This window comes from Cucurbita maxima, unplaced genomic scaffold, assembly GCF_002738345.1.
Source record: "Cucurbita maxima cultivar Rimu unplaced genomic scaffold, Cmax_1.0 Cma_Scf00016, whole genome shotgun sequence".
Classification (NCBI taxonomy): Eukaryota; Viridiplantae; Streptophyta; class Magnoliopsida; order Cucurbitales; family Cucurbitaceae; genus Cucurbita; species Cucurbita maxima.
Genome location: NW_019272032.1, coordinates 667,579 through 695,475, shown reverse-complemented (window position 1 = coordinate 695,475; position 27,897 = coordinate 667,579). Strand labels below are relative to the sequence as shown.

At 37.0% G+C, this 27,897-nt stretch overlaps 6 protein-coding genes across 13 annotated transcripts in view; 5 read left to right on the top strand and 1 right to left on the bottom strand.

The window, feature by feature from the left end:
* The window catches only part of LOC111491358 (ethylene-responsive transcription factor ERF105-like), a 1,203-nt gene extending 972 nt beyond the window's left edge, over positions 1-231 (top strand). Inside the window, exon 2 of one of the 2 annotated variants that reach the window (XM_023140264.1) lies at positions 21-231. The gene's annotated coding sequence lies outside the window, so the exon portion shown is untranslated. Of the gene's footprint in view, position 1 lies in introns of both variants that reach the window. The other variant, XM_023140263.1, reaches the window with a different exon arrangement.
* Positions 232-1,341: 1,110 nt separating this feature from the next.
* LOC111491361 (ethylene-responsive transcription factor ERF106-like) lies at positions 1,342-2,018 on the top strand. The gene has a single exon (XM_023140266.1). It carries the CDS (start codon positions 1,365-1,367, stop codon positions 1,896-1,898), a length of 534 nt encoding a protein of 177 aa, XP_022996034.1. The 5' UTR covers positions 1,342-1,364; the 3' UTR covers positions 1,899-2,018.
* Positions 2,019-2,818: 800 nt separating this feature from the next.
* LOC111491568 (F-box protein At5g07610-like) lies at positions 2,819-3,604 on the top strand. Its single transcript, XM_023140531.1, has 2 exons — positions 2,819-3,305; positions 3,349-3,604. The coding sequence occupies exons 1-2, from the start codon at positions 2,826-2,828 to the stop codon at positions 3,448-3,450; spliced, it is 582 nt and encodes a 193-aa protein (XP_022996299.1). The 5' UTR covers positions 2,819-2,825; the 3' UTR covers positions 3,451-3,604.
* A 10,834-nt stretch (positions 3,605-14,438) lies between these two features.
* LOC111490680 (acid phosphatase 1-like) lies at positions 14,439-16,745 on the top strand. Its single transcript, XM_023139224.1, has 3 exons — positions 14,439-15,173; positions 16,059-16,268; positions 16,356-16,745. Exons 1-3 carry the CDS (start codon positions 14,761-14,763, stop codon positions 16,531-16,533), a joined length of 801 nt encoding a protein of 266 aa, XP_022994992.1. The 5' UTR covers positions 14,439-14,760; the 3' UTR covers positions 16,534-16,745.
* A 1,085-nt stretch (positions 16,746-17,830) lies between these two features.
* On the top strand, positions 17,831-20,097 carry LOC111490677 (putative kinase-like protein TMKL1). Its single transcript, XM_023139221.1, has 2 exons — positions 17,831-18,438; positions 19,450-20,097. Exons 1-2 carry the CDS (start codon positions 17,955-17,957, stop codon positions 19,968-19,970), a joined length of 1,005 nt encoding a protein of 334 aa, XP_022994989.1. The 5' UTR covers positions 17,831-17,954; the 3' UTR covers positions 19,971-20,097.
* LOC111490674 (U-box domain-containing protein 35-like) lies at positions 20,058-27,414 on the bottom strand. Of its 7 annotated transcripts, XM_023139213.1 has the most exons (11): positions 27,277-27,414; positions 27,090-27,174; positions 26,776-26,995; positions 26,424-26,545; positions 26,231-26,352; positions 25,382-25,572; positions 24,558-24,895; positions 24,258-24,359; positions 23,053-23,502; positions 21,287-22,036; positions 20,058-20,712 (listed from the first exon to the last, which is right to left on the bottom strand). In XM_023139213.1, the coding sequence occupies exons 3-11, from the start codon at positions 26,993-26,995 to the stop codon at positions 20,530-20,532; spliced, it is 2,478 nt and encodes an 825-aa protein (XP_022994981.1). In that variant the 5' UTR covers positions 27,090-27,174; positions 27,277-27,414; the 3' UTR covers positions 20,058-20,529. The 7 variants fall into 7 exon arrangements, with proteins under 7 accessions (XP_022994981.1, XP_022994982.1, XP_022994979.1 ...); XM_023139214.1 differs by lacking the exon at positions 27,090-27,174 and having other exon boundaries at positions 27,255-27,414; XM_023139211.1 differs by lacking the exon at positions 27,277-27,414 and having other exon boundaries at positions 26,776-27,044; positions 27,152-27,169.
* Positions 27,415-27,897: the final 483 nt, after the last annotated feature.

The following is a 27,897-nucleotide window of genomic DNA, read 5'->3' as shown; positions in this document are numbered from 1 at the left end:
ATAAAATTTCTGAAAAAAAAAAAAAAAAAAAAACTCGTTAACTTAGTGATGGTGAATTCGATCCTTATCCAAGTTGACGATATATATATATATATATATATATATATATGTTTGAAGGGGTTTGATTTGTTTATTCATTTATTGAATTGGGAAATTTTTATATTTTGTTTTATGGAACCATCAAACATCGATCAATGATGTATTGTAAAGGTTTAATGCTTATTTATGAAAGTTTTGCTTTCTTTTTTCCTTGCATTTTTTTCATTTTAATTTTTAAAAATAAGAATTAAATAATTATCAAACGTGGTTATATATAATATTATCTCAATCGCTATTAAATTATATAGTTTATTAAAAGATGTATTTATTGGTATTCTAAAGTGAGAATATTCTACAAACATCAATCGATAAAGTACGGTTAAGAAAAGACGTTCTCGTTTGATCAAAATGTTAAATGTAAAAAAGTCTCGAATGGAAAGTTTAGTTGAAATTTTTATTTTTATTACCAAAATTAAGATTAAAAAGTTTGATATGGGGTTAATTCGTATTTATTTGGCAATAGGGCACTAGTGACTTTTAAAACAAAAACCTCTCAACTTGCATGAAAATGACATTTTTATCCTTCTTAGTTGTCTCGACCTTTTCTTCTTCCTTTGGTCCACTCCATGCCCCACTTTTTGCTTATTTCGTGTGTTATCGGACCATCGAAAACAAAAAACTACGACGATTGAATTGTCTTAGTTTGATTTTAATTTGTCTCATTTAATACTTTTCATTAAACGTCGATACAATAGGGTACAATAGTGTAACCTGGTTCAAAGCGAGCTCTTTCTACTTTTCAACTAAAATAATAAAAATAATATTAAAAGTGTGTAAGAAATTTGTATATAATAGTGAATAACACGAGAGATTTATTATAAGATATGATTATGCTCGTAAATGGATGGGAAGAAGAAGTGAACACAGTGATAGCGACATGGAGAGGAAGAGATAAACTTGAAGTGCTATGACAAGTAAGGCTGGATCCCACTCATTCAAAATTTACTTTTAAATTTAATAATTTTTGAAATTTCATCTTTTCCCAAATAAATAGAAAAAAATCAATAAAATTTCATAATTTAGAAATTTACAAAACAATCTTTAAAACCCAAAATTTATAACGTATTTTAAAAGGTTTATCTTCATATATAGTATTAAAGAAATAAGTAATAGTTATCCAAAATAAATTTTGAAGTTCCATGTTTACCCTTGCATAATTGAAGAAAAGTAGAATTAGGTGTGCGTGGTGTGTCTACACATTATCGTAATTTCACCCACTATAAATGTGTCCCAAACGCCTCTCCTTTTTAACGAAATCACAAAGAATGGAACTGCAAGAAGAAGACGATTTCTCACGGTTGAAGTTCATCCAACGCCATCGTCTCCAAGATCCCGATTCCTTCCGCACTCTCCTGGATTTCGAGTTCCCGTTACCATCCGCCTTCTTCTCTCTCCCGTCGATCAAATTCGAATTCGAAGATTTCGAGTTCATGAAACCGTTGGAAGAGGAAGAGCCTCCGATTCAGAAGCCGGAACAATCGGAGCGATCGAGCTCTCCAGAAGTGGCGATCGCAGAAGAGGTGTTGAGTTCCGACGGCGGGAGGAGGTACAGAGGTGTACGACGGCGGCCGTGGGGGAAGTTCGTGGCGGAGATTCGAGATCCGAGTAGAAAAGGGAGTAGGGTTTGGTTGGGGACTTTTAATTCGGATGTTGAGGCGGCTAGGGCTTACGATTCGGCTGCGTTTAGAATGAGGGGAAGAAAGGCTAAGTTGAATTTTCCGTTGGATGCCGGGAAGTCTTGGCTGCCGCCGCCGCCGCCAGGAAATGGGCGGAACAGGAGAAAGACGAAAGTAAATTAACGGAGGTAAAAAAAAAAAAAAAAATTACTGTCAAATCCCCCAAATTGGAGCCTCTCTTGTATATTTTTAAGCATGTAGATAAATATAATTGGTTAAAATATTAAATTATAAATTTAATTAGGTAGGTTTAGTTTTAATTTTAAAATTTTCAATTTCAATTTAGTGTTAGAATATATATTTTTAACTAGAAAAATAAGTAAATTAGATGTTTAAATTCCGGCTCAAGTAAAAAAAATTTCAAACAATCGAAATAAATAAAATAAAACGAACTTATTATTACGTAAATAAAAATATTTGTATTAATTTCATTAAATTATAAATAAAATTGAAGCTAGAGATATATAAATATCTAAACCATGACAATCTTGATTTTGATGGATATTTTCTCCAATCATAATATTAATAACGTCTTTTTGAATTATTTATTTATTTAATTTTATGATTTTTTTTAAATATCTTTTAATATAGACGTGTCCACTCCTTAAAACTGGTTAAAAGGGTACTTAATCTTAGTACAATTTTATATTATTTACTACAATAAAATTTTCACACTACAATATATGGTGGAGATTAAAAAGTAAATAATAAAAATAGTACTTGTAATAATAATAATAATAATAATAATAATAATAAAAGAAAGTGATACAATGTTTTTTTAAAATCATGTATGAACGAACACGTGGCACAATACTTCTTTTTTAATTTATTAAATATAATTAATTAATTAATTAGTCTTTTTTCATTTTAAAAGAATACAAAAAGCCCACGTGTTATGCTTTGGTTGATACATCGCCTTTTTTATTTTGTTCAATTTTGTTTCGATCATAATTTCTTAATTTTAGTTTTGATTTAATTATTCAAAAAGCATTAAAATTGTTATTTCAAATTCTAGAAATCCTTAGCTATGAACAAGTTTCTTATCTCAAAATGCTCCGCCGGAAACCACCCAAAATCATCACCCGGTCCACCATCGCCGCCGCCGTCAAATCACTCGTCGCTAACGACGATCTCTTACTCGAGATCTTTCTTCGCTTACCCATCAGATCACTTTTACGATTCAAATCCGTCTCAAAACGATGGCTCTCCCTAATTTCCGATCCCAATTTCTGTCACCGTCGATCCGCTTTTCAGCCACTCACTCCTCCTTCAGTTATCTTGTTCCGTCCATACTGCAGTCGTTTTTCCTCTGGATCCGATCTCGACTATATGGACCCAAATGCGCCTCGGGTGCCATACAGATCTCTTGAACCTACTATCTCGGAATGTAGAATTGTAATCCTGCAATCCTGTAACGGCTTGTTCTTGGGCAGATCATACGAGAAGAATGTTTATTACGTATACAATCCAACGACGAAGCAGTACAAAATGCTTCCCATGCTTAAGATAATCAAAAACAGAGTAACCCTTGATCTTAATTTACCATACGATCCTTTACAATCACCAAATTACGAAGTCGTTTGCTTTCGAGTTGTGGATTCCACAAACTACCAAATCAAGATTTGCTCCTCTGATTCTGGGTTCTGGAGGATCTGCTGCGAGGGTTCATTCGTAGATCGATTCATCAAGGAAATCGACCGTGGAGTGTATTGGAATGGAGCTGTTCATTGGGTGCGGGATTGTGGAAAGGGAATATACTTCAATTTGAGCGAAGAGAAACTCCATGAATTTCCAATACCTGGAGCTTCCAATGATCAGGGACACAAAATTGTTTAGTATTTTGGAGGTTGCTGTGGGCATCTTTATTGGGTTAAAGGTGCTGAACTTGAACCTATGTGTTAAGGATTGTTGACCGTTCATTATAAGGCAAATATCTTGCGGGTTACATATTTTCCCTTTTATTAAATGTAAATATATTGTATTCATTTATTATTTTTTCCTTTTATCGCTATTTCCTTATTATTTGTAATTTACCCTGTATTCTGTAAATGATTATAAATAAGAGAACTCTCACCACCATTTGAGTGTGGTGGATTAATCAAACATTCACATGGTATCAGAGCCCTTTCGGTTTAACAACCCTGATCCTTTCTTCTCTATGGCTTCCGAATCTTGTTATCATCTTCTTCCTTTCAATACTCTAATCCATATGATCGCCATCAAACTTTCTTCCTCCAATTATCTTCTTTGGAAAGGAAAAGCCAACTTCTCCCTCTCCTTGAGAGTCAAGACATGCTGGGCTATGTCAATGGAACTATGGTTCCACCACCTCGCTTTGAACCAGAAACCTCCTCAACATTCAACCCCAAATATTTGGCATGGAGAGCAGCCGATCAACGACTTCTCTGTCTCCTGCTCTCCTCTCTCACTGAGGAAGCCATGGCTGTTGTCGTTGGTCTCTCTACTGCACGTGATGTTTGGCTTGCGTTGGAAACTACGTTCAACCATCAGTCAAAAGCTCGTGAACTGAGACTCAAGGATGACTTGCAGTTGATGAAACGTGGCACAAAACCTGTTGCTGAGTATGCCCGTGCCTTCAAAAAAATTTGTGACCAACTTCATGCCATTGGCAGACCCGTCGAGGACATTGATAAAATGCACTGGTTCCTTCGTGGACTCGGCACCGAATTTTCAGCTTTTTCTACTACTCAGATGGCTCTCACCCCTATCCCATGTTTTGCAGATCTAGTCTCTCAAACTGAAAGTTTTGAGTTGTTCCAGCGCTCCCTTGAGTTCTCTGACTCCACTCCTACAGCATTCATAGCCACTAATCATGGTCGCACCCATGGAAGTCACCCTGCTTCTTTTACCAACCAGCGAGGTCGATCTTATTCTCACAAAAACAACTCTTCTAATCGAGGACGAACCCACTCAAGTCAGGGTCGTCGACCACCTCATTGCCAAATATGCCGCAAAGAGGGTCATTATGCTAACCGCTGCAACCAACGGTATGTTCGACCTGATTCTTCTCATGCTCACCTTGCTGAAGCCTTTAACACGTCATGTTCTATTGCTGAACCCGATGCTGCTGATTGGTTTCTGGACACTGGAGCTTTGGCCCATATGACTGTCGACCCATCAATTCTGGATCAGTCTAAAAATTACACGGGTAAGGACTCTGTGATCGTAGAAAACGGTGCATCCCTACCCATTACCCACACCGGTACTCTTTCTCCTGTTCCAAATATTCACTTATTAGATGTTTTGGTTGTCCCTCACCTCACTAAAAATCTTCTTTCCATAAGTAAATTAACGTCTGATTTTCCTCCCTCCGTTACATTTACTAATAATCTTATTACTATACAGAATCATCAAACAGGAAGGGTGGTGGCAACCGGTAAAAGAGATGGAGGGCTATATGTGCTGGAGCGCGGCAACTTTGCTTTTATTTGAGCCCTTAAAAACAAATCTTTACGTGCTTCATATGATTTATGGCATGCTCGTCTGGGTCATGTGAATCATTCTGTTATTTCTTTTTTAAATAAAAAAGGTCATCTTTCTCTTACGTCTTTATTGCCTTCTCCATCATTATGTAATACTTGTCAGCTTGCGAAAAGTCATCGATTGCCTTATTCCCGCAATGAACGTAGGTCGTCTCATGTGTTAGATCTTATTCATTGTGATCTTTGGGGTCCTTCTCCCGTCAAATCAAATTCGGGTTTTCTTTATTATGCTATTTTTATTGATGATTATTCTCGATTCACTTGGTTTTACCCTTTAAAATTTAAATATGATTTTTTTTTATATTTTTCTTCAATTTCAAAAATTTGTGGAAAATCAATATTCTTCTCGTATCAAGGTATTTCAAAGCGATGGTGGTACCGAATTTACTAGTACCTGTTTCAAAACTCATTTACGTAATTTTGGCATCCACCATCAACTCTCTTGTCCATATACACCTGCTCAAAATGGTCGTGTTGAGAGAAAACATCGTCATGTGACTGAGACTGGCTTGGCCCTTCTCGTTCACTCTCATCTTTCTCCTCGTTTTTGGGTTGACGCCTTCAGCACTGCAGCTTATATTATCAACCGGTTGCCTACTCCACTTCTTGGAGGTAAGTCACCCTTTAAACTTCTTTATGACTACACTCCACATGATGACAATTTTCATCCCTTTGGTTGTCGTGTTTATCCTTATTTGCGTGATTATATGCCTAACAAGCTTTCTCCCCGCAACATTCCTTGTATTTTTTTGGGTTATAGTCCTGTTCATAAAGGGTTCCGCTGTCTTGATCCCGCCACCACTAAGCTATATATCACCTGCCATGCTCAATTTGATGAAACTCACTTTCCTGCTATCCCTAGCTCCCAAGCTCAACCTCTTTCCACTATTCATATTTCAAATTTCTTGGAACCACATCTTCATCATATTGATTCATCCCTCCCTACCACTTCATCACCGCACATTCCTCAATCCAGTTCATCCCCGTGTGATATTTGTTCTGACCTTGTAGATGAGTCTGTGCAGGTTGATACTTCTCTTGCAGGTTCCACTTTGCCACCCTCGACTTCTAATTCGACCTCTATTGAACCTCCTGTTGATTTCTCTTCTTTGGGCACTCATCCTATGATCACACGCGCCAAAGCTGGTATATTCAAGACTCGTCATCCAGCAAATCTTGGTATGTTGGGTTCATCTGGACTTCTTTATGCTCTTCTTGCATCCACTTAGCCAAAAGGATTCAAATCTGCGGCTAAGAATCCTGCTTGGGTGACTGCCATGGATGAAGAAATTCGAGCGTTACAACAAAATGATACTTGGACTTTGGTTCCTCGCCCTGCCAACACCAACATCGTGGGCTCTAAATGGGTGTTTCGTATTAAATATTTGCCCGATGGATCCGTCGAGCGTTTCAAGGCTCGTCTCGTTGCCAAAGGTTATACTCAGGTTCCTGGTCTTGACTACACTGACACTTTCAGTCCGGTTGTCAAAGCTACCACTGTCCGTGTTGTGCTTTCTATTGTAGTCACAAATAAATGGCCTCTTCGACAACTTGATGTCAAGAATGCTTTTCTCAATGGAACGCTTATTGAACGTGTTCATATGGAACAATCTCCTGGGTATGTTGATCCTCGATTTCCTATGCATGTTTGTCTATTAAAGAAAGCTCTCTATGGCTTAAAGCAAGCTCCTCGTGCTTGGTTTCAACGTTTTAGCTCATTTCTTCTCACACTTGGGTTTTCTTGCAGTCGCGCTGACACGTCCCTTTTTGTCTTTCATCAGCAATCTAACCTTATCTATTTGCTTCTTTATGTTGATGACATTATTGTTACCGGCAACAACTCATCTTTTATTAACAGCTTTACTCGCAAGATTCATTCTGAGTTTGCTACCAAAGATTTGGGTTCTCTCAGTTACTTTCTTGGTCTTGAAGCTTCACCCACTCCTGATGGTCTCTTTATCAGTCAGTTAAAATATGCTTGAGATATTCTTACTCGTGCTCAGTTGGAGCTGTTCATTGGGTGCGGGATTGTGGAAAGGGAATATACTTCGATTTGAGCGAAGAGAAACTCCATGAATTTCCAATACCTGGAGCTTCCAATGATCGGGGACACAAAATTGTTTAGTATTTTGGAGGTTGCTGTGGGCATCTTTATTGGGTTGAAGGTGTTGAACTTGAACCTATGGAATTGATTGTGTACGAGATGGAAGATGATCATTGTGGGTGGTTTGTGAAGTATAGGGTTGATCTTAAATGGGTGTGGAGTTTGTACCAAAATTCGGGTTCGGGTGGAATGTTGGCGTTGTACTCCAAGTTCACAGTGCTCGCCATTGTTGATCAGAGAGAGGTGGGTGAGGAGGAGGCATGTGATGTTTTTTTGTGTCGAAATATCGTCAAAGTGAATGCGAAGAGTGGGAGCTTTGAAACGGATGGGTCCATAAATATTGGACGAACTACCAACACTCCCCACGGGTTTCGAACAATTAAGGCCATTTTGTACATTGAAAGTCTTGCCCGTGTTTAAAAGGCAAGCTAAGACATAAACAAGGTTGGAGAGAACGAGACGACACAAGTGTTGAAGATAAGCTTGAAGATGGGTGAGTAGTTCTTGAGAAATCATAGCCTCAGAAATCGGGGTTTCGATATAAATTTCATTATGCGACTCTGGAGTTTAGTTTATTTGCATGAAAGATAAAAGCTCACATAATTTCGTGTTAATTGGACATTTGACGGAAACTCCATGGGGTTCTATGAAGGATGTAATAGTCACCCATCAGGGTTAATTGAGTTTCTTAGATGCATTTAGCTTAAGTCTCTACTTTTCGAGGTCTATTAAGTTATTTTGTTTCCTGCGCAAAGGTAAGAATGTCCTTATCTATCTCAGGCTCTAGAGTGTACATACATGACCATGTATGGAGGAGTCGTTGCTCTCTATAGTTAACATCTCAAATCTCTCTATAACTTCACCCATGCCAGCACTAGCGAGAAGTTTCTCTAATGACACCCAACAATCTTCCTATTCTTATGTCATTACGAGCTAGAAAAGTGCAAGACAGGCTCCACTAAACACAACCAGACCTCTCCTAGTAATAAATTTTATGTGCTACAAGTCCTAAGGGAGTTACGTCCAAGAATACAAGGCACCCAACCACATTTTTAACTTCGGAGCATCGCTTCCACTAATTTTCCTAAGTAGGCCCGTAGCATATTCTTTTCAACAAGGTAATAAGGGTAGCAGTAACTCTTCTAATCCTACGAAAGTTTATTCACTCCAAATTCTTACAATCGTCCTGATAAGAATCATAGTGTAATTATGTTTAATTTCATAAATTATGTAAAAGGATGGTCAATTTGACTTATTCTTTGTGGAGATTAAAGGGTGATCGGGAATAAATTCCGGGATTGAATCCCAGCCACAAACGTCTTTTGTCAGGAGACTATAAATACCCACATTATGTTTTGTAAAAAACAGATTCGTGGAAGAATGTAATTCAGATCTCAAATTGAGACGTTTCCCTTAGAAATCCGAGCATCATATTTGTCATTTCTAAGTTTCAACCAATTCTTGTGGTAGAATTGCACCCGAGCCATTCAATCAAGCCTTGATCAAGTTAGATTGTGGAGTGACTCAATTTAGAACAAGGTTTCCAAATCTTGCTTCTAGATCTTTGATCGTAAGAGTAATCTAATTCTAGCCTTATCTCTTGGTTGATCCAAATTTCGTATGAGGAGGTGTTAATTACTTTTGATTCAAGGGTTGTTGCTTCAACAAAAGTTTGGATCGTTGGGCTGAGGATTGGGGTTGCCTTATCAGTTTGGTATAAGAGCGTAGGTTGCATCTTAGCCGACTCTAGAATTGATTTTATCTTTAATTTCCGCTATTATTTATCGTCTCTTTAAATCTGTCATTTATTTTCTTACTGTCATTTCCAACATTCTTCATTATCCTTCTACTTTGTTCTTAGTGTCCTGTTATAGATCATATTTAGATCTTGAAAGAAAAAAAAAAAAAAAAAAAATCTTATCATATTGTTCTTAATATATCCTTATCATTAGACCATTTGCACTTTTATTTGAAGATCTGGAATTGTTGTGTTCGATCTTCACAACCATTCTCATTGGAATTCATTTGTTTTTGCATTGCAATTATATGCAAAAATATCTTTGTCCCTTATTTATTTGTTCATTTCTTGTTTTATTTCGTTGTTACTACATAATTACCTTGTCTTGATTGTCTTGAATAGCTTGCTACTATCAAAATTGCTTTATCCATATTATCTACCTCGATAAAAAAATTAGTCACTTTCCCAAATAACCTTTGTGTGTTAAACACGAGTGTTCCTGAGTGTAAAATCAGTGAGTTGAGTGTGTGAGGTCCTAAGCATATAAAACTACTGTTTGTACAATCATAAACCAAGACGAGAAAAATGGACGGGAGATCAATGATCTAGTTGAAGAAGTCCAGAAGAATGAGAAGAAACTAGAAGATGGTATTCATTTGGCACTTATTACAAGAAGACTTCTTAAAACTCAAGTTATGGAGAATGATGTTGATGATCAAAGAGACAACCTATTTCACACGCGGTGTTTAGTCAAGAGGATTGCTTGTAGTCTTATCATTGATAGTGGAAGTTGCACCAATGTAGTAAGTACTATGTTGATCAAAAGGTTGCAAATTCCAACTCAAGATCATCCTAAAACTTACAAGCTACAATGACTCAATGATAGTGGAACAATGAAGGTAATTTTCCAAGCTTTAATATCTTTTACTCTGGGAAAATATAAAGATGAAGCTCTTTGTGATGTGTTGTCAATGCATGCTGGAGACATATTGTTTGGCCGACCATGGCAATTTTTGGTCTCTAACTATAACAACTTGACTTTGCCTAGAGATGAAATTGAAGAAAAAAAGGAAGAGAGATAGTTATTTGGCTACAGTTGAAGAGGTGAGGTTTTCACAAAAATCAATCTTTATACTGATGTACAATGGAGGATTTTTGGTCTCTAACTATAACAACTTAGTTTTGCCTTAGTTTTTTTCAATCTCTTTTACAGGAATTTGAAGACATATTTCAAGATAAAGAAATACCTCCTATTAGAGAGACAAAAAAAATTCAAAGGCAAGTGGAGGAGCTCATGGAGAAGGGCGATGTACCAGAAAGTTTGAGTCCATGTTCTATACGAGACTTATTGGTGTCAAAGAAAGATGAACCTTGGCGCATTTGCATGGATAATAGAGTCATCAACTCGACATCCTATTCCTAGGTTAGACGATATGCTTGATTTATTACATGATTCGTGTCTATTTATAAAAATTATTTTCAAATCTGGATATCATCAAATTAGAATGCAGGTAGGAAATGAATAGAAAACAACTTTTAATATTAAGTTTGGATTGTATGAATGACTTGTTATGCCTTTTAGGTTAATTAATGCTCCTAGTACACCTATGCGCTTAATATATAATGTTGTTTTGAGAAAATATATGAGAAAACATGTTGTTTATATCGATGATATTATAATTTATTTGAAGATTTTGCTGGAGCATGTGGAGTATGTTAAATTAGTTTTGATTACACATAGAAAAGAGAATTTAATTTTAATAAAGGTAGTTTTTGCATCGAAAAAGTTCACTCTATTGGCTTCATAGTTATAAAAATAGAATAGCATTAGATAGAGACAAAGTTAAATTCATTATGAATGCATTCAATTTGCTTATGAACAAATTAAGCAATGCATCATTATTTGTTTTGTCTAGCTTTTATAAAACTTTTGAAATTGGATGTGATGCATGTAGTTTGGTCATAATAAGTGTTTGTTTTAATTCAAGATGAAAAGCCGTTAGTGTATTTTAGTGAAAAACTAAATGGGGCAAAATTGAAATACCCTACCTGTGATAAAAAATTGTTTGTAGTTCATATACTGCATGTGCCGCAACACTACTTATGGTCTAGAGAATTTATGCTCCACTTTGATCATGAAAACTTGAAGTAAGTGAAGGATCAAAGCAAACTGAACCGTAGACATGCAAAGTGGGTGAAATTTATTGAAACATTTTCGTATGTGTCATTAAGTATAAGCAAGGTAAGGATAATACAGTAGTTTATGTGCTATCAAAAGGTATGATCTCTTTACTTCTCTTACTGCAAAAGCATATTATTGAATTATATAGAGATAACTAAGACTTTAGAACTATTTATGCATCTTGTCTTGCAAAAAAAAAAGTGGTGGATGATTATTATGTGTTTCATAAATTTTTAAGTATTTCTAAATGCTCTATAAAATATTTGTTTTTGAGAGAAGCATATGGTGGTGCATTAATGGGACATCTTAGTATTAATAAAGTTTATAAGATGTTTCATAAACACTTTTGTTGGCCGAAGATGGAGCATGTGGAGGATAGATTTATGGATGATGCAAAGCTGCTGACTTATTTTTAAAAAGAGTAATTTATGGATTTACTACCCTTCATTTGCTATTCCTACTAATTTTTTTCTAATATTTTTGTTTCCTATATCTACTAATTTTTTTATAATATTTTTGTGAGTGAAGCATCTACTAAGAAGGGTGAGTGAAGCATTTAGATTTTTTCTGATTCGAGGATTCTAAAGAGATTTTTGTGAGTGAAGAGGGGGAAGATTTTTGTGAGTGAAGAGGGGGAAGATGATAAGAATCACGGTGTTCCAAATGGACGGAAAGAAAGGTGAGTGAAGCATTTAGATTTGATCGAGGAGGTGAAGATGATAAGAATCACGGTGTTGATCAAGGAGGTGACGGAAAGAGGTGATGATTTTGATGAGAATCACGGTGTTCCAAATGGAACTATTGCCAAGAGATTAAAACAATGTCATGAACGAATTCGAACATACGCACGAAGAGCTCAATTGATTTCAAATCTGTCACATTAACCACTCAAGCACATCAACATTTGTTAGAAAAAACTATGTTTAATTTCATAAATTATGTAAAAGTCAAATGGTCAATTTAACTTGAATCCCGGCCATAAATACCCACAATATGTTAGGTAAAAAACAGATTCGTAGATGAATATAATTCAGATTTCAAATTGAGACGTTTCCATTAGAAATTCGAGCATTATATTTGTCATTTCTAAATTTCAAGCAATTTTTGTAGTAGAATTGCACCCGAGCCATTCAATCAAGCATTAATCAAGTTAGATTGTGGAGTGACTCAATTTAGAACAAGGTTTCTAAATCTTGCTTCTATCTTCAATCTTATTTCTTTGTTGATCTAAATTTCGTATAAGGAGAGGTTAATTACTTTTGATTCAAAGGTTATTGCTTCAACAAAAGTTTGCTTTTTCAACATGCTAACAAGAAGGCTCAGCAAGTGGCCTGAGTATCGTACACAGTCCCCACAAGCTGCTGCAAGCATCTTTTTCGTCAGCCACCTATTCCAGTGGGGGTGGGGTCAAGCCTTGTCCTTCCCGAACTGTCTCCTTGTTAGCACCGTCAATCCACTCCCAAAATCTCTTGCCCCTGCTCCTTCAGCCTTAAACAAGAAAAGCAAAAGGGTTACCCACAATTTTCTCCTTTTGAAGAGAAAAGAACAGAGGGGAAAAACGTGGCCATTATATGCATTGTTCCCCACTACCTGTTCTTTCTTGTAAATTTACGCTAAATTATTGAGCAAAAGAATTCAGATAATTCTCTCATAGTTCCATGGAAGTTCGAAGCTATTACTTAGTCGATAAGGATGTTCGAAACTTACTTAATGGAGAAGATTGAAAGGATGGTCTCATAGCTTTAAATCTTCAACGACCATTCATCTCGTCAAATCCCCCGATCCTTGCGATTCTCATCTCAAAATGCACAGCAGCAAAGCACCCAGAATCACCACCCCGTTCTCCTCCGCCGCTGCCAAATCACTCGCCGATGACAACAACGATCTTTTACTCGAGATCCTTCTCCGCTTACCCATCCGATCACTTACACGATTCAAATCCGTCTCAAATCCAAGTTCGGGAGTAAGAGCGGCGTTGCAATCCAAGTTCTCGGTGCTCGCCATTGTTGATCAGAGCGAGGTAGGTGAGGAGGAGGAGGAGGAGCCGTACATTGTTCTTCTGAGCGGCGGAAATGCCATTCGAGTGAACGTGATGAGTGGGAGGTTTGAAAGGATGGAGTACTTAAATAATGAACGAACTGCCAACACTCCCCACGGGGTTGGACTAATTGATGCCCATTTCTACATTGAAAGTCTTGCCCATTTCTACGTTGTGTTTAGCTCTGTGTTTGTATGGTCCCATTAATTACTCTTTTAAAGGTTTATGATTTAATTAACGGTTTCGTAAATCGGGTTTATATTAAAGTTTAAAACGTTAATGTAACAATCCAAACCCACCTTCTAGTAAATATTGTTTGTTTCGTTTTGTTACGTATCATCGTCAGTTTCACGATTTTAAAATTCATCTACTAGAGAGAGATTTCCACATTTCAGTAAAAAATGTTTCCCTTCAATCTCAGATTGTGAGATCTCATAATCCACTCAGTGTCCTAACCGCTTGGTGTCTAGCTTTGATACAATTGTAATAATCCAAACTCACCACTAGCAGAAATTATCCGCTTTTGTTCATTAGTAAGAGATTTACACGTAAGAAATATTTGGTTCCATTATCCAACTAATATCAATGTATCTCACTTTGTCTCGAAGGTATCAAAATTATCAATAATACTTTTGAACGTTTTAAAATATAATTACCAAATGATTAATAATTTGTTCCTTTAAAAAAGATTTTAAAATTAAGCTCCATCTTTTAAAACTGGTTCAAAAATAAGATTTTTAAATTTTTTTTTATTAATATTCTTAATTTTTTAAAAATATTTAAAAACAACTTTTTTTAAATACTTCAAAATAAATTTCTTCAATTTTTTTTTTTAAATTAACAAATATTCTTTGTCATGCTTGACAATTACTTGGATACTTTTAGTTGGGAGATAATCTATAAATTATTATATTTTTTTTTTGTATATTTAAAATTATTAATTTTACTATTTATTGAAAACAGATGGTTAATTTGAAATTAAGGTATTAATTTAGACAGGTTGACTTGGTATTTTAATATTATTGAAAGATTAATTGGATAAAATCAAAATGTAGGGCTGAAATCGCCTAAAAACCCAAGTAAAAAGGAGACAAAGTTGCCTATATAATACAGATTCCAATCGCCATTTCTGCATTCAGCCGAATTCATCGTCGTCTTCGCTTAATCCACGAGCCAATTTCCCTTCCACCAACCCTCTCGCCCTCTCCATCAAACCAAACCACCACCAAGGAGAGGCAGAGAGGTTACCCATTCTCAACCCATTTTCTCCTTTTACTGTTAATCCAAGAATCCCATTTCGTCTAATCAAACCAACAATCATCCTTCCCTTCATTTCACAGATCTGAGATTCTGTTTATACATTTTGATTCTCATTTCAGAACTATATATTCGATAGATCCACACCCCTGTTCCTCTGAAGATGGATTTTCTTCGACATATTGTTCTCGTTTGCGTGATTTCTGTAGCCTTCGCTCATGAAGCTTTCGATTCTCATCTCCTTCCTAGGCCACTTATTCTTGAATTTCCTGATAAAGTGGAGAATCAGTTGAAGGAACTGGATGGAGAAATCAAGTTGAGGTGTGATAGTTGGAGATTTAATGTGGAGGCTAACAATCTGAATCCGTGGAAAACGATTCCTAAAGATTGTTCTGATTATGTGAAAGAGTACTTAACCGGTCGTGCCTATCAACTTGAAATGGAACTTGCATCGACGGAGGCTGAGATTTTTGCCCAGAGTGTGAAATTGGTTGGCGATGGAAAGGATGTCTGGGTTTTCGACATCGACGAGACCTTGCTTTCTAATCTTCCTTACTACGGAGACCATGGTTATGGGTAAGATTTTCTTGGTTCTGTTCAGATTTCTGTATGCTGCCTTCAATTTTTTACGATCACTATGGATTTTGAAGAGTGCGTTCTTGACTTGTTTGGGTATCATGAGGCTTTTGGATTAGAGCTAACTGGAACTTCTGTGTTCTTATTTGTTGTTCATAATATTGAAGTAGATAACCACATTACAGAATTTTGGGACGTAGCTGAATTTCTTTATTGAGTTTAGGTTTAGGGATATTAAATCATATGCTCTCTTACCTTCTAGATTATGATTTGCAAAACTGTTAGCAATCACGAACCTCCACAATGGTACAATATTATCCACTTTAAGCATAATTTCTTATGCCTATTCCTAAACGTATGACTCCTATTCTAACAATCCTCAACAATCCTCTCCTCAAACAAAGTACGTTATAGAGTCTCCCTTGAGGCCTACGGAGCCCTTGAATAGCCTCCCCTTAATCGAAGTTCGACTCCTTCTCTAAAGCCCTTGAACGAAATACACCATAGAGCCTCCCATGTGGCCTATGGAGCCCTCGAACGGTCTCTTCTTAGTCAAGGCTTACAACTTTTCGATATTTGAAAATTCTATTGTCATGACTAAGTTAAGAGCTGACTATACTTAAGAGCATGACTTCTTTGTTCGACGTTTGAGGATTCTATGGATTCTATACTAAGGGCATGACTCTAAAACCATGTTAGAAATCACAAACAATATATATTCCTTACTTATATAAACTCATGATAAACCCCTTAGCCGATGTAGGACTCCTTTCCCAACAGCAACAAACGTAGCTTACTTTATCTACATATCTAATATTTCATGAAATAAGATCTTGGAACACTTTTGCATTTTAGAATTCATATGCAAAGTTGGGAATGTCACAGCTCGCAGGTTTTTAATGCTGATGAGTTTGATAACTGGGTCCTGAGGGCTACAGCACCTGCTATTCAGCCAAGTTTAAAACTCTATATAGAGCTAATGGATCTGGGATTCAAGATAGTTTTGCTTACTGGAAGGAGCGAACGCCAGAGGGAAGCTACAATACAGAATTTGATAAACGCAGGGTTTTATGACTGGGACAGGCTTATATTAAGGTCAGTGTATGCTACTGTGTAATGTGTTAACCTGATGATGATCTATGGATTCATCCAAACGTCTTCTCATCCTGATCCTGTTCACAGGAGAGATGAGGACCAAGGGAAGTCAGCAGTGCATTACAAATCTGAGAAGCGGAGCGAGATGGAGATCGAAGGATTACGAATCATTGGAAACTCGGGTGACCAATGGAGTGATTTATTGGGGACTTCAGTATCGGTTCGTTCATTCAAACTTCCAAATCCTATGTATTACATTTCGTGAACATATTATATATATATATGTATATTCATGAAATGTAATTAATTCAACGAGGATTTACGATCTCTGAAAACCTTGTAAATATGTATTGGAGGTCGAATAGAACATACAGTTAAGATTCATCCATAGAAGCTTTTGTTATTTAGTAGTGTTGATGATTGTTTATACTGTAAGTTCCAATAGACATATATACATTTAATCACTTCACTAGATTCGTACTCGACCTACCCGACATGAGAACAGCGATGAGCAACCTTTTTCTTTAATGTATACATAATAATGAGCAACTCAGGCAATTTGGTGATGTTTCTGATTGAACATAAAAACATCTCTTTCCATATCTTCGATTTGCTTGTTTTTTGTACATAAACCTTTGTGATGGTTTTGTGCAGCGCTAGTAGTTCTCCTGCTCCTAGGATCAATTCTCCCATTTGTCCCTCATTCTCTCGTTTGTAGGATCAATTCTCCCTGTTTGTCCCTAAAAAAACAAAAAAACTATAATAATAAGAAAATGAAAGAGAATTGGATAATGCAAATATGTTATCATGATTTAAAAAAACTTAAATGAATTGGATATATATTGTTGACTAGTTTTTCAAATAACTCATTAACAACTCTAAAATTAAATGTGTTTTGTCTGATTATTTGTTTAAATATATTAATAAGACTAGTTTTAGAAAGTTACATAGACAAAAAACAACTTTCCTTATAATCTCTTGAATAAAAGAATACATGAATGAACTAACTTAGTTTTTTTTTTTCTCTTCAGATCTTATTAACTTTGAGAACGACATTGATTTCATTCTATGTTCAGGTGTTAACAATATCAATTGCAAGGCTTACCAAGAAAGATATTTGGTATTTAAGTTGAGAATATGATAATTATTAGGTGTCAAATCTTAATTTAAAATCTTAAATATGAAGTCATGGATGCCATTACTCCTAACTCCTACATTTATTTTATTACTCCAAATTTCAAATGGGTCATTTTCAAAAACCAAAAATGAAGGAAGAGATTATTCCTCGATTATAAATTCATGTTCATTCCCTAAATTAGCTTGGACATTCATCAGCTCTTGGTTTTGCTTTGGACTTCTCCAAAAGGTCTAATCTCAATGGTGGGAGGACTTTCATCGGCTCTTAGTTTTGCTAAAAGGCCTAATCTCGATGGTGGGAGTATTCCTTGATTATAAACTTGATCTTGATGTGAATTATGAAATTTGGTAATGGAATATACAAAAGTTGGGGTCCATGTTCTTGTTTGGATGGATGTATTCCCCTAGCACACACGCTAAGTATCTCCCTCTCCTTCCCCCTTATGAACCCATACCCCTTCAAACTCAACAAACTCTGTTTTCTCAAAGAAAAAGCCTCCATTTTTGTTCCATTCCCAATTCAAATTTGATTTTTTTCAACAAACCCACATGCTCAAATTAATCCTTATAGTCGCTTCCGCCACCATTTTTGTTCTTCTCCTACTTTCCATCTTCTTTTTCCGCCATAAGCTCTCCAAATCAAACCACAGACACGACATCGAAAACCCGTCGCCGGACAACAACCAGAAAAAACAAGACACAACGGCAGCGACGGTGGAGGAGCTAACCACTTTTCAAGGCGGCGAGGATTTGACGATCGACGAGATTCTAGAAGCTCCGGGAGAAGTGATCGGAAAATACCACTATGGAACTCTATACAAGGCTTCCTTACAGAGTACACAGAGAGCTACACTACTCATGTTCCTCCGTCCTGCCGCCGTGGAATCTAGTGTAGACGACGTCGTTCGGTTTCTGGGTTCGATCCGGCACCGGAATTTGGTGCCGATGTTGGGATTTTACGCCGGCGGGAGAGGCGAGAGACTTCTGGTTCATCCGTTTTATGGCAGAGGGAATCTGTCAGAGTTCATTACAGGTAAGTTTGATTTTGATTTTCTGTTTGTTTCTCGAGAATGTGAAAAGGAAAAGAATCTGATGGGAAATTGAGTGAATATCGGGGTAATGTCGGTAACCCTTTTGGCTTTCGGTTGCTGTTGGTTTTCCATGGGTGAATCAGAGAAGACGACGATTCCGGTTCGACCGGCGGGCGCGTTTTTTATTTGTCTTTTCTACCATATATATATATATTTTAAAAAAATATTAAATTTAAGCCAAAATTTTAATAGGCATTTTAAAAAATTAGAGATTAAAATATAAAATGAAAAATATCTAAAATTTAATTAAATGTTGAAGGAAAATAATTTTTTAATGCATTATTGAGGTTGAAAATACGATAATAAAATTAAAAGAAAAATTAAAAACTCTATCCACCTCATATATTAGCCATAGCATTGACATTTTTTCTTTAGATTTTTTCTGTTTTTATTTATTTATTTATTTCTCTTAGTTAACATATTCAACTTTAATTCTCATTTTACCTATGTTTCTTTATATTTATATTTAAAATGTAAATTTTGTAAGTCATCTCAACATTAGGTCGATAATAATTATTTTATTTCTATTTTTATTTTTCTATTTTTAATTTTAGTTTTAAGTTTATTTTATCAGTATTTATTTATAAAGAATTTATATTTTAGAAATCTCGAAAAACTTTATTATATGTTAAATTAGAGAATATATTCATCTTCTTTATTTTTTTTTCTTTTTTGAAATTAAATTAGGGAATATATTCCAATTGTTCTCTTTGTAAATGAACCTTAAAAGACAATTTTTAAGATTTAATTTATTGAAATTATCGGAAAGTGAAATTTAAATTTCAAAGTATAAAAATTTAAATAAAATAAACCGAAATAAAATGGATTTTGCAAAAAAAGAAAAAAAAAATTGTACGTTAGAATTTTCAAAAATTATTAAATAAATATTTATTTTAAGAAGGGGAAAAGCTAAGATACAACAGCACTTATGATAATTTCTTGTGATTGAACAGTGGGAGAATCAGAATCAAAAAATTGGGAAATCATCTACAAAATCTCTCTCGGAATCGCGAAAGCCCTAGATCATCTCCACCATGGATTACCAAAACCAGTACCGCACGGAAATCTCAAGCCCATGAACATTTTTCTCGATCCAAATTTCGAGCCGTACGTCTCCGATTTCGGCCTCCATCTCCTCCTCAACGCCGCCGCAACTCGAGAATTGCTCCAAGCTTCCTCCGCCTCCGGCTACAATGCGCCGGAACTGGTTAAGATGACAGACGCCGACGAACGGACCGACGTCTATAGCTACGGCAAGATCTTACTCGAGTTGCTCTCCGCCAAAGAGACAATGAATCAAACTGCGGTTGCTTGTGGCGGAGACGGCGGCGATTGCAGTGTTTCGAAAGAGCGGAATCTCCAATGCCTTTTTCAGATCGGCGAGGCTTGTTGTTGTTCTTCGCCGATTCGGCGGCCGGATTTCAAGGAAGTTATTGAGAAGATTGAAGAAATCGGAAGGATTGAGATGGATTGATCGCGGCAAAGAGGGCTAACCGTTACTGTGAGTTGAATTTTTTAGGATGAATTTGAGTAATTGATCGATATATTTTTTTAATTATTATTTTTTCTTCAATCTACAGAATTTGGATATGGCCGATTTATTCCTTCCTTTTTTTTTTCTTCCAAATTTCTGAAAAACATGCATTAATCCATAATTGTATATAAATTTTGGATCAAAATAAGAAAAATCTTCCAATTAATATGAATCAAAATTAAATTTAATTCATGGTGAGACTAGTACGTATATATATATAATTTTGTATTGTAAGACTAAAGGGAAGGAACTCAATTTTTTTAATGTTATATGAGAATGTTGGGATCCCATGAATTGGATGTAATCATATCCAAATTTAAAAAAAATTAGTCAAAATCATTGATTATTGTCTCTTATATATAATAGTTTAGAATTATTATTAAGTTTTGTGCAGGATCATATTCTTTTCTCTGCAAGTCAAGATTTCCTATAATGGGTATGGGGAAAGAAGTTGAAGGTAAATAGTGGCTACTCATCCATGGAGGTTGGTAGCTTCCCATTAGTCTTTTCTGGAGTTCCACTCCATAATTGAAGAGAGAAGACCCTGATTAGGTATTAAATTCTTATCTAGCAGTGGCAACTTCGTCGTCGGTGAAATATCGTTCTCTTGGAGCCATTTCTCTATTGCTCGACGATCGTATGTGTATCCATCCGCCGCAACACAAGGGTCATTCATCATGTCCTGTTCGGAAATAGCATAGTATGTTCAGAAAAAGTATAAGGTTAGAGTTAGAAACTAACAAGCAAAAAGTAACTTATGACCTGATATGCACTTTGCACAGACTTATTGGATAATAGGTATATTCAAAAAATGAAATTTGAGATTCCACTTCAGTTGAAGAGGAGAACAAATGGAAACCTCTCCCTAGCAAACGCTTTTTAAAACTTCGAGGAAAAGCCTAAATAGGACAATATTTGCTAGTGGTGGACTTTAGCTGTTACATGAGAAGAGTACCACCACAGTTCAAGTCCCGACACATAGGAGCCATATAGAAGAAAAAAAACAAGCTGTTAAACTTCTAAGAAGATTGACCGTCTCTTGACTCTTGATAGATTTTTGGTCAAGAAAGAGACCTTATTGGAACTGTCCATATCTAGTTCCTTGTGTTCTCATCGAGCAAGAACAAGTCTAAAGATGCAAAGTCCAGATTTCAAGAATCATACAACTTTTTGGACAAGGCAATACTGTTGTAATTAGTAGGTACTTTCAAGAGACAAACGACTCAACTATGAACGAGAAAAACTAACCATCATACCTGAAGAATTGGACAGATGAAATGATTAGGAATTGCAGGAGGGACTGTGGAGGCCGAATTGCGAGCCTCATCAGCAACCTTTCTGAGTCTCACTAACAAGGGAAGTACTTGCTCCTTTAAGTTGGGCCTATCTTTACGTTGTAGCTCTGCACACCAAAGTCCCAATCTCGCCAATTCATACGTCTCTTCGATAGGCCAATGCCCAGCCTCAATATCAAGAACCTTTATTAAGGAGCGCTTCTCAATGGCTGTTTCCACCACATGGGTTAATGCTACTGCTGGCTTTGCAGTTAGTAACTGCAAGATCACCATTCCAAAAGCATAAACATCAGACTTGCGTGAGATTAATCCAGTTCGTTGATACTCAGGATCTATATAACATAGAGTACCAACTGGTCCACCATCCTTGAATGCAGTAGACATTAAAGGATCTGAATTAAGCACAGTAGATAGACCAACGTCGCCGATTTTGCTCACGAGGTTTCGGTCGAGTAAGATGTTTGCAGGCTTAAGATCACGGTGGATTATCGGTTTCGGCTTTGAGCTGTGTAGAAAGACAAGAGCAGAGGCTATTTCCCAAGCAATCCTATACCTCTCATACCATGGGATTGCAGGTGTGTTGCCTCTGCGGTACAACCTATCCTCTAGGCTACCGTTTTCCATGTACTCATAAACCAGGCAGTGCTTGTCCGGACACGCACCAAGGAGTAGTAGTAAATGGGGATGATGAATTTTGCTCAAGATTTCAAGCTGAAAGGCAACAGAAGATATAAATATCAGTTCAGTAAGGATAATCATACAATATAGCAGAACAAAAGATCAAGCAAAGTTTCAGCGTATCGCTATTAGCCTCATGAACGTGTATACTAAGGAGAGAATACCCTTATAAGGAATGGTCCTTCCCCTCTCCAATCGAAATGGGATCTCACAATCCACCTCCCTTGGGAGTCCAGCGTCCTCGCTGGCACACTATCCAGTGTCTGGCTCTGAAATCCGTTGTAATAGTCCAAACTCACTGCTAATAGATATTGTCCGCTTTGGCTTATTACTTATCGTCGTCAGTCTCACGGTTATGAAATGCGTCTACAATGGAAAGGGTCTAACCCTACTCCGACCAATGCCTTGCACCGTCCAGTGACCGACTTTGATACCATTTGTAACAGCCCAAGCCCACTGCTAGTAGATATTGTCCGCTTTGGCCTGTTACATATCACCGTCAACCTCACAGTTCTAAAACGCGTCTACTAGGGAGAGGTTTCCACATCTTTATAAGGAATGCTTCGTTCTCCTCTCCAACCATTATGGGATCTCACAATCCACTCCCTTGGGGGCCCAGCGTCCTCGCTGGCTCACCGTCCAATGTCTACCTCTGATACCATTTGTAACAACTCAAACCCATTGTTAACAAATATTGTCCGTTTCGGCTTATTACGTATCGCCGTCAACCTCACAGTTTTGAAACGCGTCTACTATGGAGAGGGTCTAGCCCTACTCCGACCAATGTCTCGCACCATCCGGTGACTGATTCTAATACCATTTGTAACAGTCCAAGCCCACTGCTAGCAGACATTGTCCACTTTGGCTCGTTACATATCATCGTCATCCCCACAATTTTAAAACACGTCTACTAGGGAGAGGTTTTCATACCCTTATAAAGAATGCCTCGTTCCCTTCTCGAACCGATATGAGATCAAGGAAATAACTAGAAGGCCTCATTTTTTTTTATCGAGAACACAACGAAATCCGATTTAGAATAATTCACTCACCTCCTGAAGAAATGGAGTCTTTTTGTGATCATCTCTAGAGTGAAGAACCTTCACTGCTACAGTTGTATGATGCAAATTACACTTATAAACTGCTCCATGTGCTCCCATTCCAATCCTAAGATCCTCAGAGAAAGATGATGCGGCACATACAATATCTTCCCATTCAAAATGTTGGTATTGCTGCAGATATCCATGAAGAGCACTCTCATGCTTTCCCTTCTCTTTGGCATCTTGAACAGCTTTCGTCTCTGCTTCCTTCCTATAGATACCCTCTGTTTCAGCACCTTCTCTTACAAATTTTGCTTCTCTTCTCAAAGCTTCAACATTCGCTCTCTCTTCCCTTGCAAATTCTTTAGCAGATACCTCTTTATTGTTCATCTCCTCAAGCTTCTTAGCTTCTTTTGATCGTTGTTTATTTAGATGCCTCACCTGATCAAAAGCAATAACACCCTGAATTTGCTATATGTAATAAGCAAATAAGAAGCCTAACAAGTATACAATCGGTAGTGTAACGACCCAAACCCACTGCTAGTAGATATTGTTTGTTTTGGCTCATTATGTATTATCATCAACCTCACGGTTTTAAAACGTGTCGGTTATGGAGAGGTTTTCACACTCTTATAAAGGGTGTTTTGTTCCCCTCTCCAACCAATGTGGGATCTCACAATCCACCCTCCTTGGGGGTCAGCGTTCTTGCTGACATACCGCTCAATATCTGGCTCTTATACCATTTGTAACCACCTAAGCTAACAACTAACAACTGTCAGCCTCACGGTTTTAAAATGCGTCTGTTACGGAGAGGTTTTCCCACCCTTATAAAAGGTGTTTTGTTTCCTCTCCAACCAATGTGGGATCTCAAATCCACCCTCCTTAGGAGCCCAGTGTCCTCACTGGTACACCACCCGGTGTCTAGCTCTAATACCATTTGTAACTATCCAAGCCCATTGCTAGCAGATATTGTCTGCTTTGGCCCGTTACGTATTTGTAAAAGCCCAAGTCCACTGCTAACTGATATTGTCTATTTTGGTCTGTTACATATTGTCATCAACCTCACGGTTTTTAAACGTTTTTGTTAGGGAGAGGCTTCCACACCCTTATAAAGGGTGTTTCGTTCCGTTGCTAAGAACAACTATCTCTCTAACCATGAGTAGGAAACCACTATAGAGAGTGCCATTAACTATAAACGCAACAAACATAACATCTACCTTCAAAGACGCATTGGCCGTCTCTTGTTGAGAAATTGCGTTCATTTCTCTTGCATGTCTTAGTTCAATTCTCAACTTTTCAAGCTCAAAGTTGACATCCGCCTGCCAATGCAAGTAAACAACTTAAACATACAAATACATCATTCAAACATCAAATAAATGAATGTCATAACGCGAACATCAAAGTCATGGATCGTCAAACTATCAATCTCAATAATTGATCCGACCGTACCGAACTCGAACATTATTCTCCAAACGACACCTTCAACAACAAGCCAAGGCAAATAGCAGATAGATTACCTGACTTTCACATGAAACATAATCATTGAATGTGCCTGATGATGAAGCTTCATCAGGAACCCATGACTTGTAATCTGTTGGCAAGCTTTTACAACTAGAGGCTCGACTCAATGTTTGTGCACTATATGAAACATTGGGAGAGGATCCAAGGCAATCCACCGGCTCCTCAATATCAACGGAATGGCATCGAGAATGGTTGGCTACAATGGGGCTAGTTTTCGTAGTAAGAAGACACTGATTGATCGTTGAAAGAGCTTGAAACCTTTGTAATGGTTGAGAAGGGGAAGGAGAAGGAGAAGGGAAATGAGAGTAGGATGTAATAAAGCTCGAACTGCTATCTGCATCAAGAAAACAGAACGAACAAAGTGTATGAAAGTAATGCACATCTATGCATAAAAGAGCATATCTGGAGAGGCCCAAGGTACACGAAAGTAATGCATACCTAGAAGGTTTGGTGTAAATGAAAATGATATATATGGAACCATGTGGATGAAAGTAATGCAAATCTCGAAGAAAAGAAAAGAAGTAGAAGCCAAAACACTAAGTTTTAGGTTCTACTATAATCATGTTAGCCTAAATCATGATTGCATGTGATTGCATATCCCGACTTCAATAGTAGAGCTACTTACTAGGTAAAGTCAGGGACATACTAGGCAAGTGATTTGGGGTTGTTTGTTGAAGGTTTAAAGTCAATATAGATTCCGCATAAGTTTTCAACCGCTTTTAGTATGCATGTAGTAATGACCTTAGTCAGTCAAAGTTCAAAAACTCGGGTCAGTCAAAGTTCATGTGTCTAGTTGAATGCTTAACTAATTAATGGCTACCTGTAAGCGAGCTAGAAGAATAGCTTGAGTAGCTATGTGCAGAACTTGCTTCACTGGAATCATCTTTAATGCTCACGCTTGTCTCCATATCAGGTGGCCGTATTGAGGCTAATTTTCCTTTTGAAATAGCATAGACCGTACAATATCTAGGTGCATGAGCTGATATTCTTGAGGACAGACCGTTTAGTTTCCTACAGAAGAATGTCATCCAGACACAAGTGGGTTAACAACATAGAAAGAGAAAATAAATGCTGTCCAACTCCACCGCTAGTACATATTGTCTTTTTTGGACTTTCCCTTTCGGGCTTCCCCTTAAAGGTTTTGAAAACGTGTCTGCTAGAGAGAAGTTTTCACACCCTTATAAAAAATGCTTTGTTCTCTTCCCCAACCGATATGGGATCTCACAATCCACCTCCCTTCGAGGCCCAGCTTCCTCGTTGGCACTCGTTCCCTTTTTCAACCGATGTGGGACTCCCCAATCTACCCCCTTCGGTTCCAACGTCTTTGCTAACACACCCTTCATGTCCACCCTCCTTTAGAGCGAGGAGCACCTCCTCGCTGGCACATTGCCCAGTGTATGGCTCTTATACCATTTCGTAACAATCCAAGCTCACCACTAGCAGATATTGTCCTCTTTTGACTTTTCCTTTCGAGCTTTCCATCAAGGTTTGTAAAACACGTCTACTAGGGAGAGGTTTTCACACCCTTATAAAGAATGTTTCGTTGTCCTCCCCAATTGATGTGGGATTTCACAAAATTGACTCGAGGCGTAACAAAGAAATGTTAACAGCCTAATAAAGTAACATTTCAAAGAATTCAGTAAGAACAGGCTAAAAGTTAGTCAAATACCTCGAGAAAAATCCCTGTGATGAAATTCCTATAACGAGCTTCCTTATTGAACACCTTGTAACCTCTTCTATTATTGCATTTGCAACATCATCTGCTTCAAGAGTCACAACATCATGCTGTACCTACAATTCGAAAGAAGACTTCAGTTCATTCTTTTTTGCTACCCATAATTCAAATTAGAGTAAGGCTGGACCTTTCTCTGAGCAAACATCTTCTTATATGGAACAAGCTTTTCACTTGTCTGCCACCCCATTTCTTTCCTATAAGCCGCAGCAACATCTTCACGAACTTGTGAAACTGGAATTGAATTTCCCACTGCATCGACATTGCCATAAAGAAAACTTGATGGCCGGTTTTATGTCAAATCATATACTATGTTAAAATACCATCACTATATCATCACTAGTCCAACAGAGTCGAGTCCAATAATTATATGATCCCGTTGTCTATATATTTTAGGAATAAATATCTAGATAGGTAAACTGTCTGTTGCACCATAAAAAGAAATCACATAAGAAACATTGAACAGAATGTATATGGCTTACTTGGAGTTGGCACACTAGTAATCCTTGGGATGATGTGTAGCAACTTGAAACTAATGATGCCCTCGTGTCCAAACTTTTCCAAGGACCACCTAATTATATGTTTACTGTTTTTGTTCCCACTGATAGCAACTGCTACAACTGGAGAAGAGGAAGGCAGCAACATAAGATCTTTATCGGCTTCCTCTTCCATCCCCTCCATAATTATGCTACTCTGTGGCATCTGTGGTATCATATTGTCTGATCAATGGGGAAACCATGCCAATAATGGATACTCATCAAACAACATAAATTTACGCAGCAAATAGTACACGGACCCGTGTTGGAATAGGGGCAGTCTTGGCTCTCGTAAGCAACTCAAACCAAGCCAATTTTGAAACAAATCAGTGACCAATTTCATGGCTGTGATCACGGCAAAGTCCCAATATAAGAAAAAGAAAAACAGGGTAAAGACAACAGAGGTAGAGAATATAAAAGAGTACCCTCCACAGGCGGATTTCTTACCAGAGATGAGTTTGCCGCGCCTCAGAACCAAGACGCCGGCGTTTGAAAGTCTAATGATTAACTAAAAAACAAAGGGAATCGTGTTTGCGCGAGAAAAGGAAGAATTTGCCAAATGGGTCAAATTGTTTTTGGTCTTCGTTGTCTTGGCCTCCTCAATATTAATACCACATGCTGCTACAATTCATAGATTAAATAGACAGATTTATAGACTAAAATTGTAGAACACTGTATCATTAACTTCAACTTATTTAGAGCCACTAAATGGTTTTTTTTTTTTTTTAATTATAAGAAAATGATTTAAAAATATATATAAAAAAAAAGTCAATAAAATGTTCTTACAATCATCTTTCGTGGGGTCGAAGTAAAATTAAGGGAAGGCATATTCTCCGAATAATTAGTTTTTCTTTTCTTTTTTCTTTTGAGTTATATACGGATATAATATCGATAATGTTTGAGTAAGTCAAATTAAATATTTATATTAAAAAAAAAACCAAAATTTAATTTTTTTTACCTTTTAATCGAAAAACATTTGGATTTAAAGTGTAATATGATCGAATTTACAATTTTGACCCTGGGGCAACAATATTAAGGAAGAAAATTACTCAATTAACTCTTAATTAA

Bases quoted from the DNA above. Each gene is read 5' to 3' on its own strand.
- LOC111491361 (XM_023140266.1), top strand. From the start codon at position 1,365: ATGGAACTGCAAGAAGAAGACGATTTCTCACGGTTGAAGTTCATCCAA.
- LOC111491568 (XM_023140531.1), top strand. From the start codon at position 2,826: ATGCTCCGCCGGAAACCACCCAAAATCATCACCCGGTCCACCATCGCC. The intron at 3,306-3,348 runs GATCTTAATTTA...CACCAAATTACG, and splicing joins TCAAAAACAGAGTAACCCTT to AAGTCGTTTGCTTTCGAGTT.
- LOC111490680 (XM_023139224.1), top strand. From the start codon at position 14,761: ATGGATTTTCTTCGACATATTGTTCTCGTTTGCGTGATTTCTGTAGCC. The intron at 15,174-16,058 runs GTAAGATTTTCT...GGAATGTCACAG, and splicing joins TACGGAGACCATGGTTATGG to CTCGCAGGTTTTTAATGCTG. The intron at 16,269-16,355 runs GTCAGTGTATGC...TCCTGTTCACAG, and splicing joins TGGGACAGGCTTATATTAAG to GAGAGATGAGGACCAAGGGA.
- LOC111490677 (XM_023139221.1), top strand. From the start codon at position 17,955: ATGCTCAAATTAATCCTTATAGTCGCTTCCGCCACCATTTTTGTTCTT. The intron at 18,439-19,449 runs GTAAGTTTGATT...GTGATTGAACAG, and splicing joins TCTGTCAGAGTTCATTACAG to TGGGAGAATCAGAATCAAAA.
- LOC111490674 (XM_023139211.1), bottom strand. From the start codon at position 27,007: ATGATACCACAGATGCCACAGAGTAGCATAATTATGGAGGGGATGGAA. The intron at 25,573-26,230 runs GTATTTGACTAA...ATTCTTCTGTAG, and splicing joins TCACAGGGATTTTTCTCGAG to GAAACTAAACGGTCTGTCCT. The intron at 23,503-24,257 runs GTAGATGTTATG...TAGCAAATTCAG, and splicing joins CGGCCAATGCGTCTTTGAAG to GGTGTTATTGCTTTTGATCA.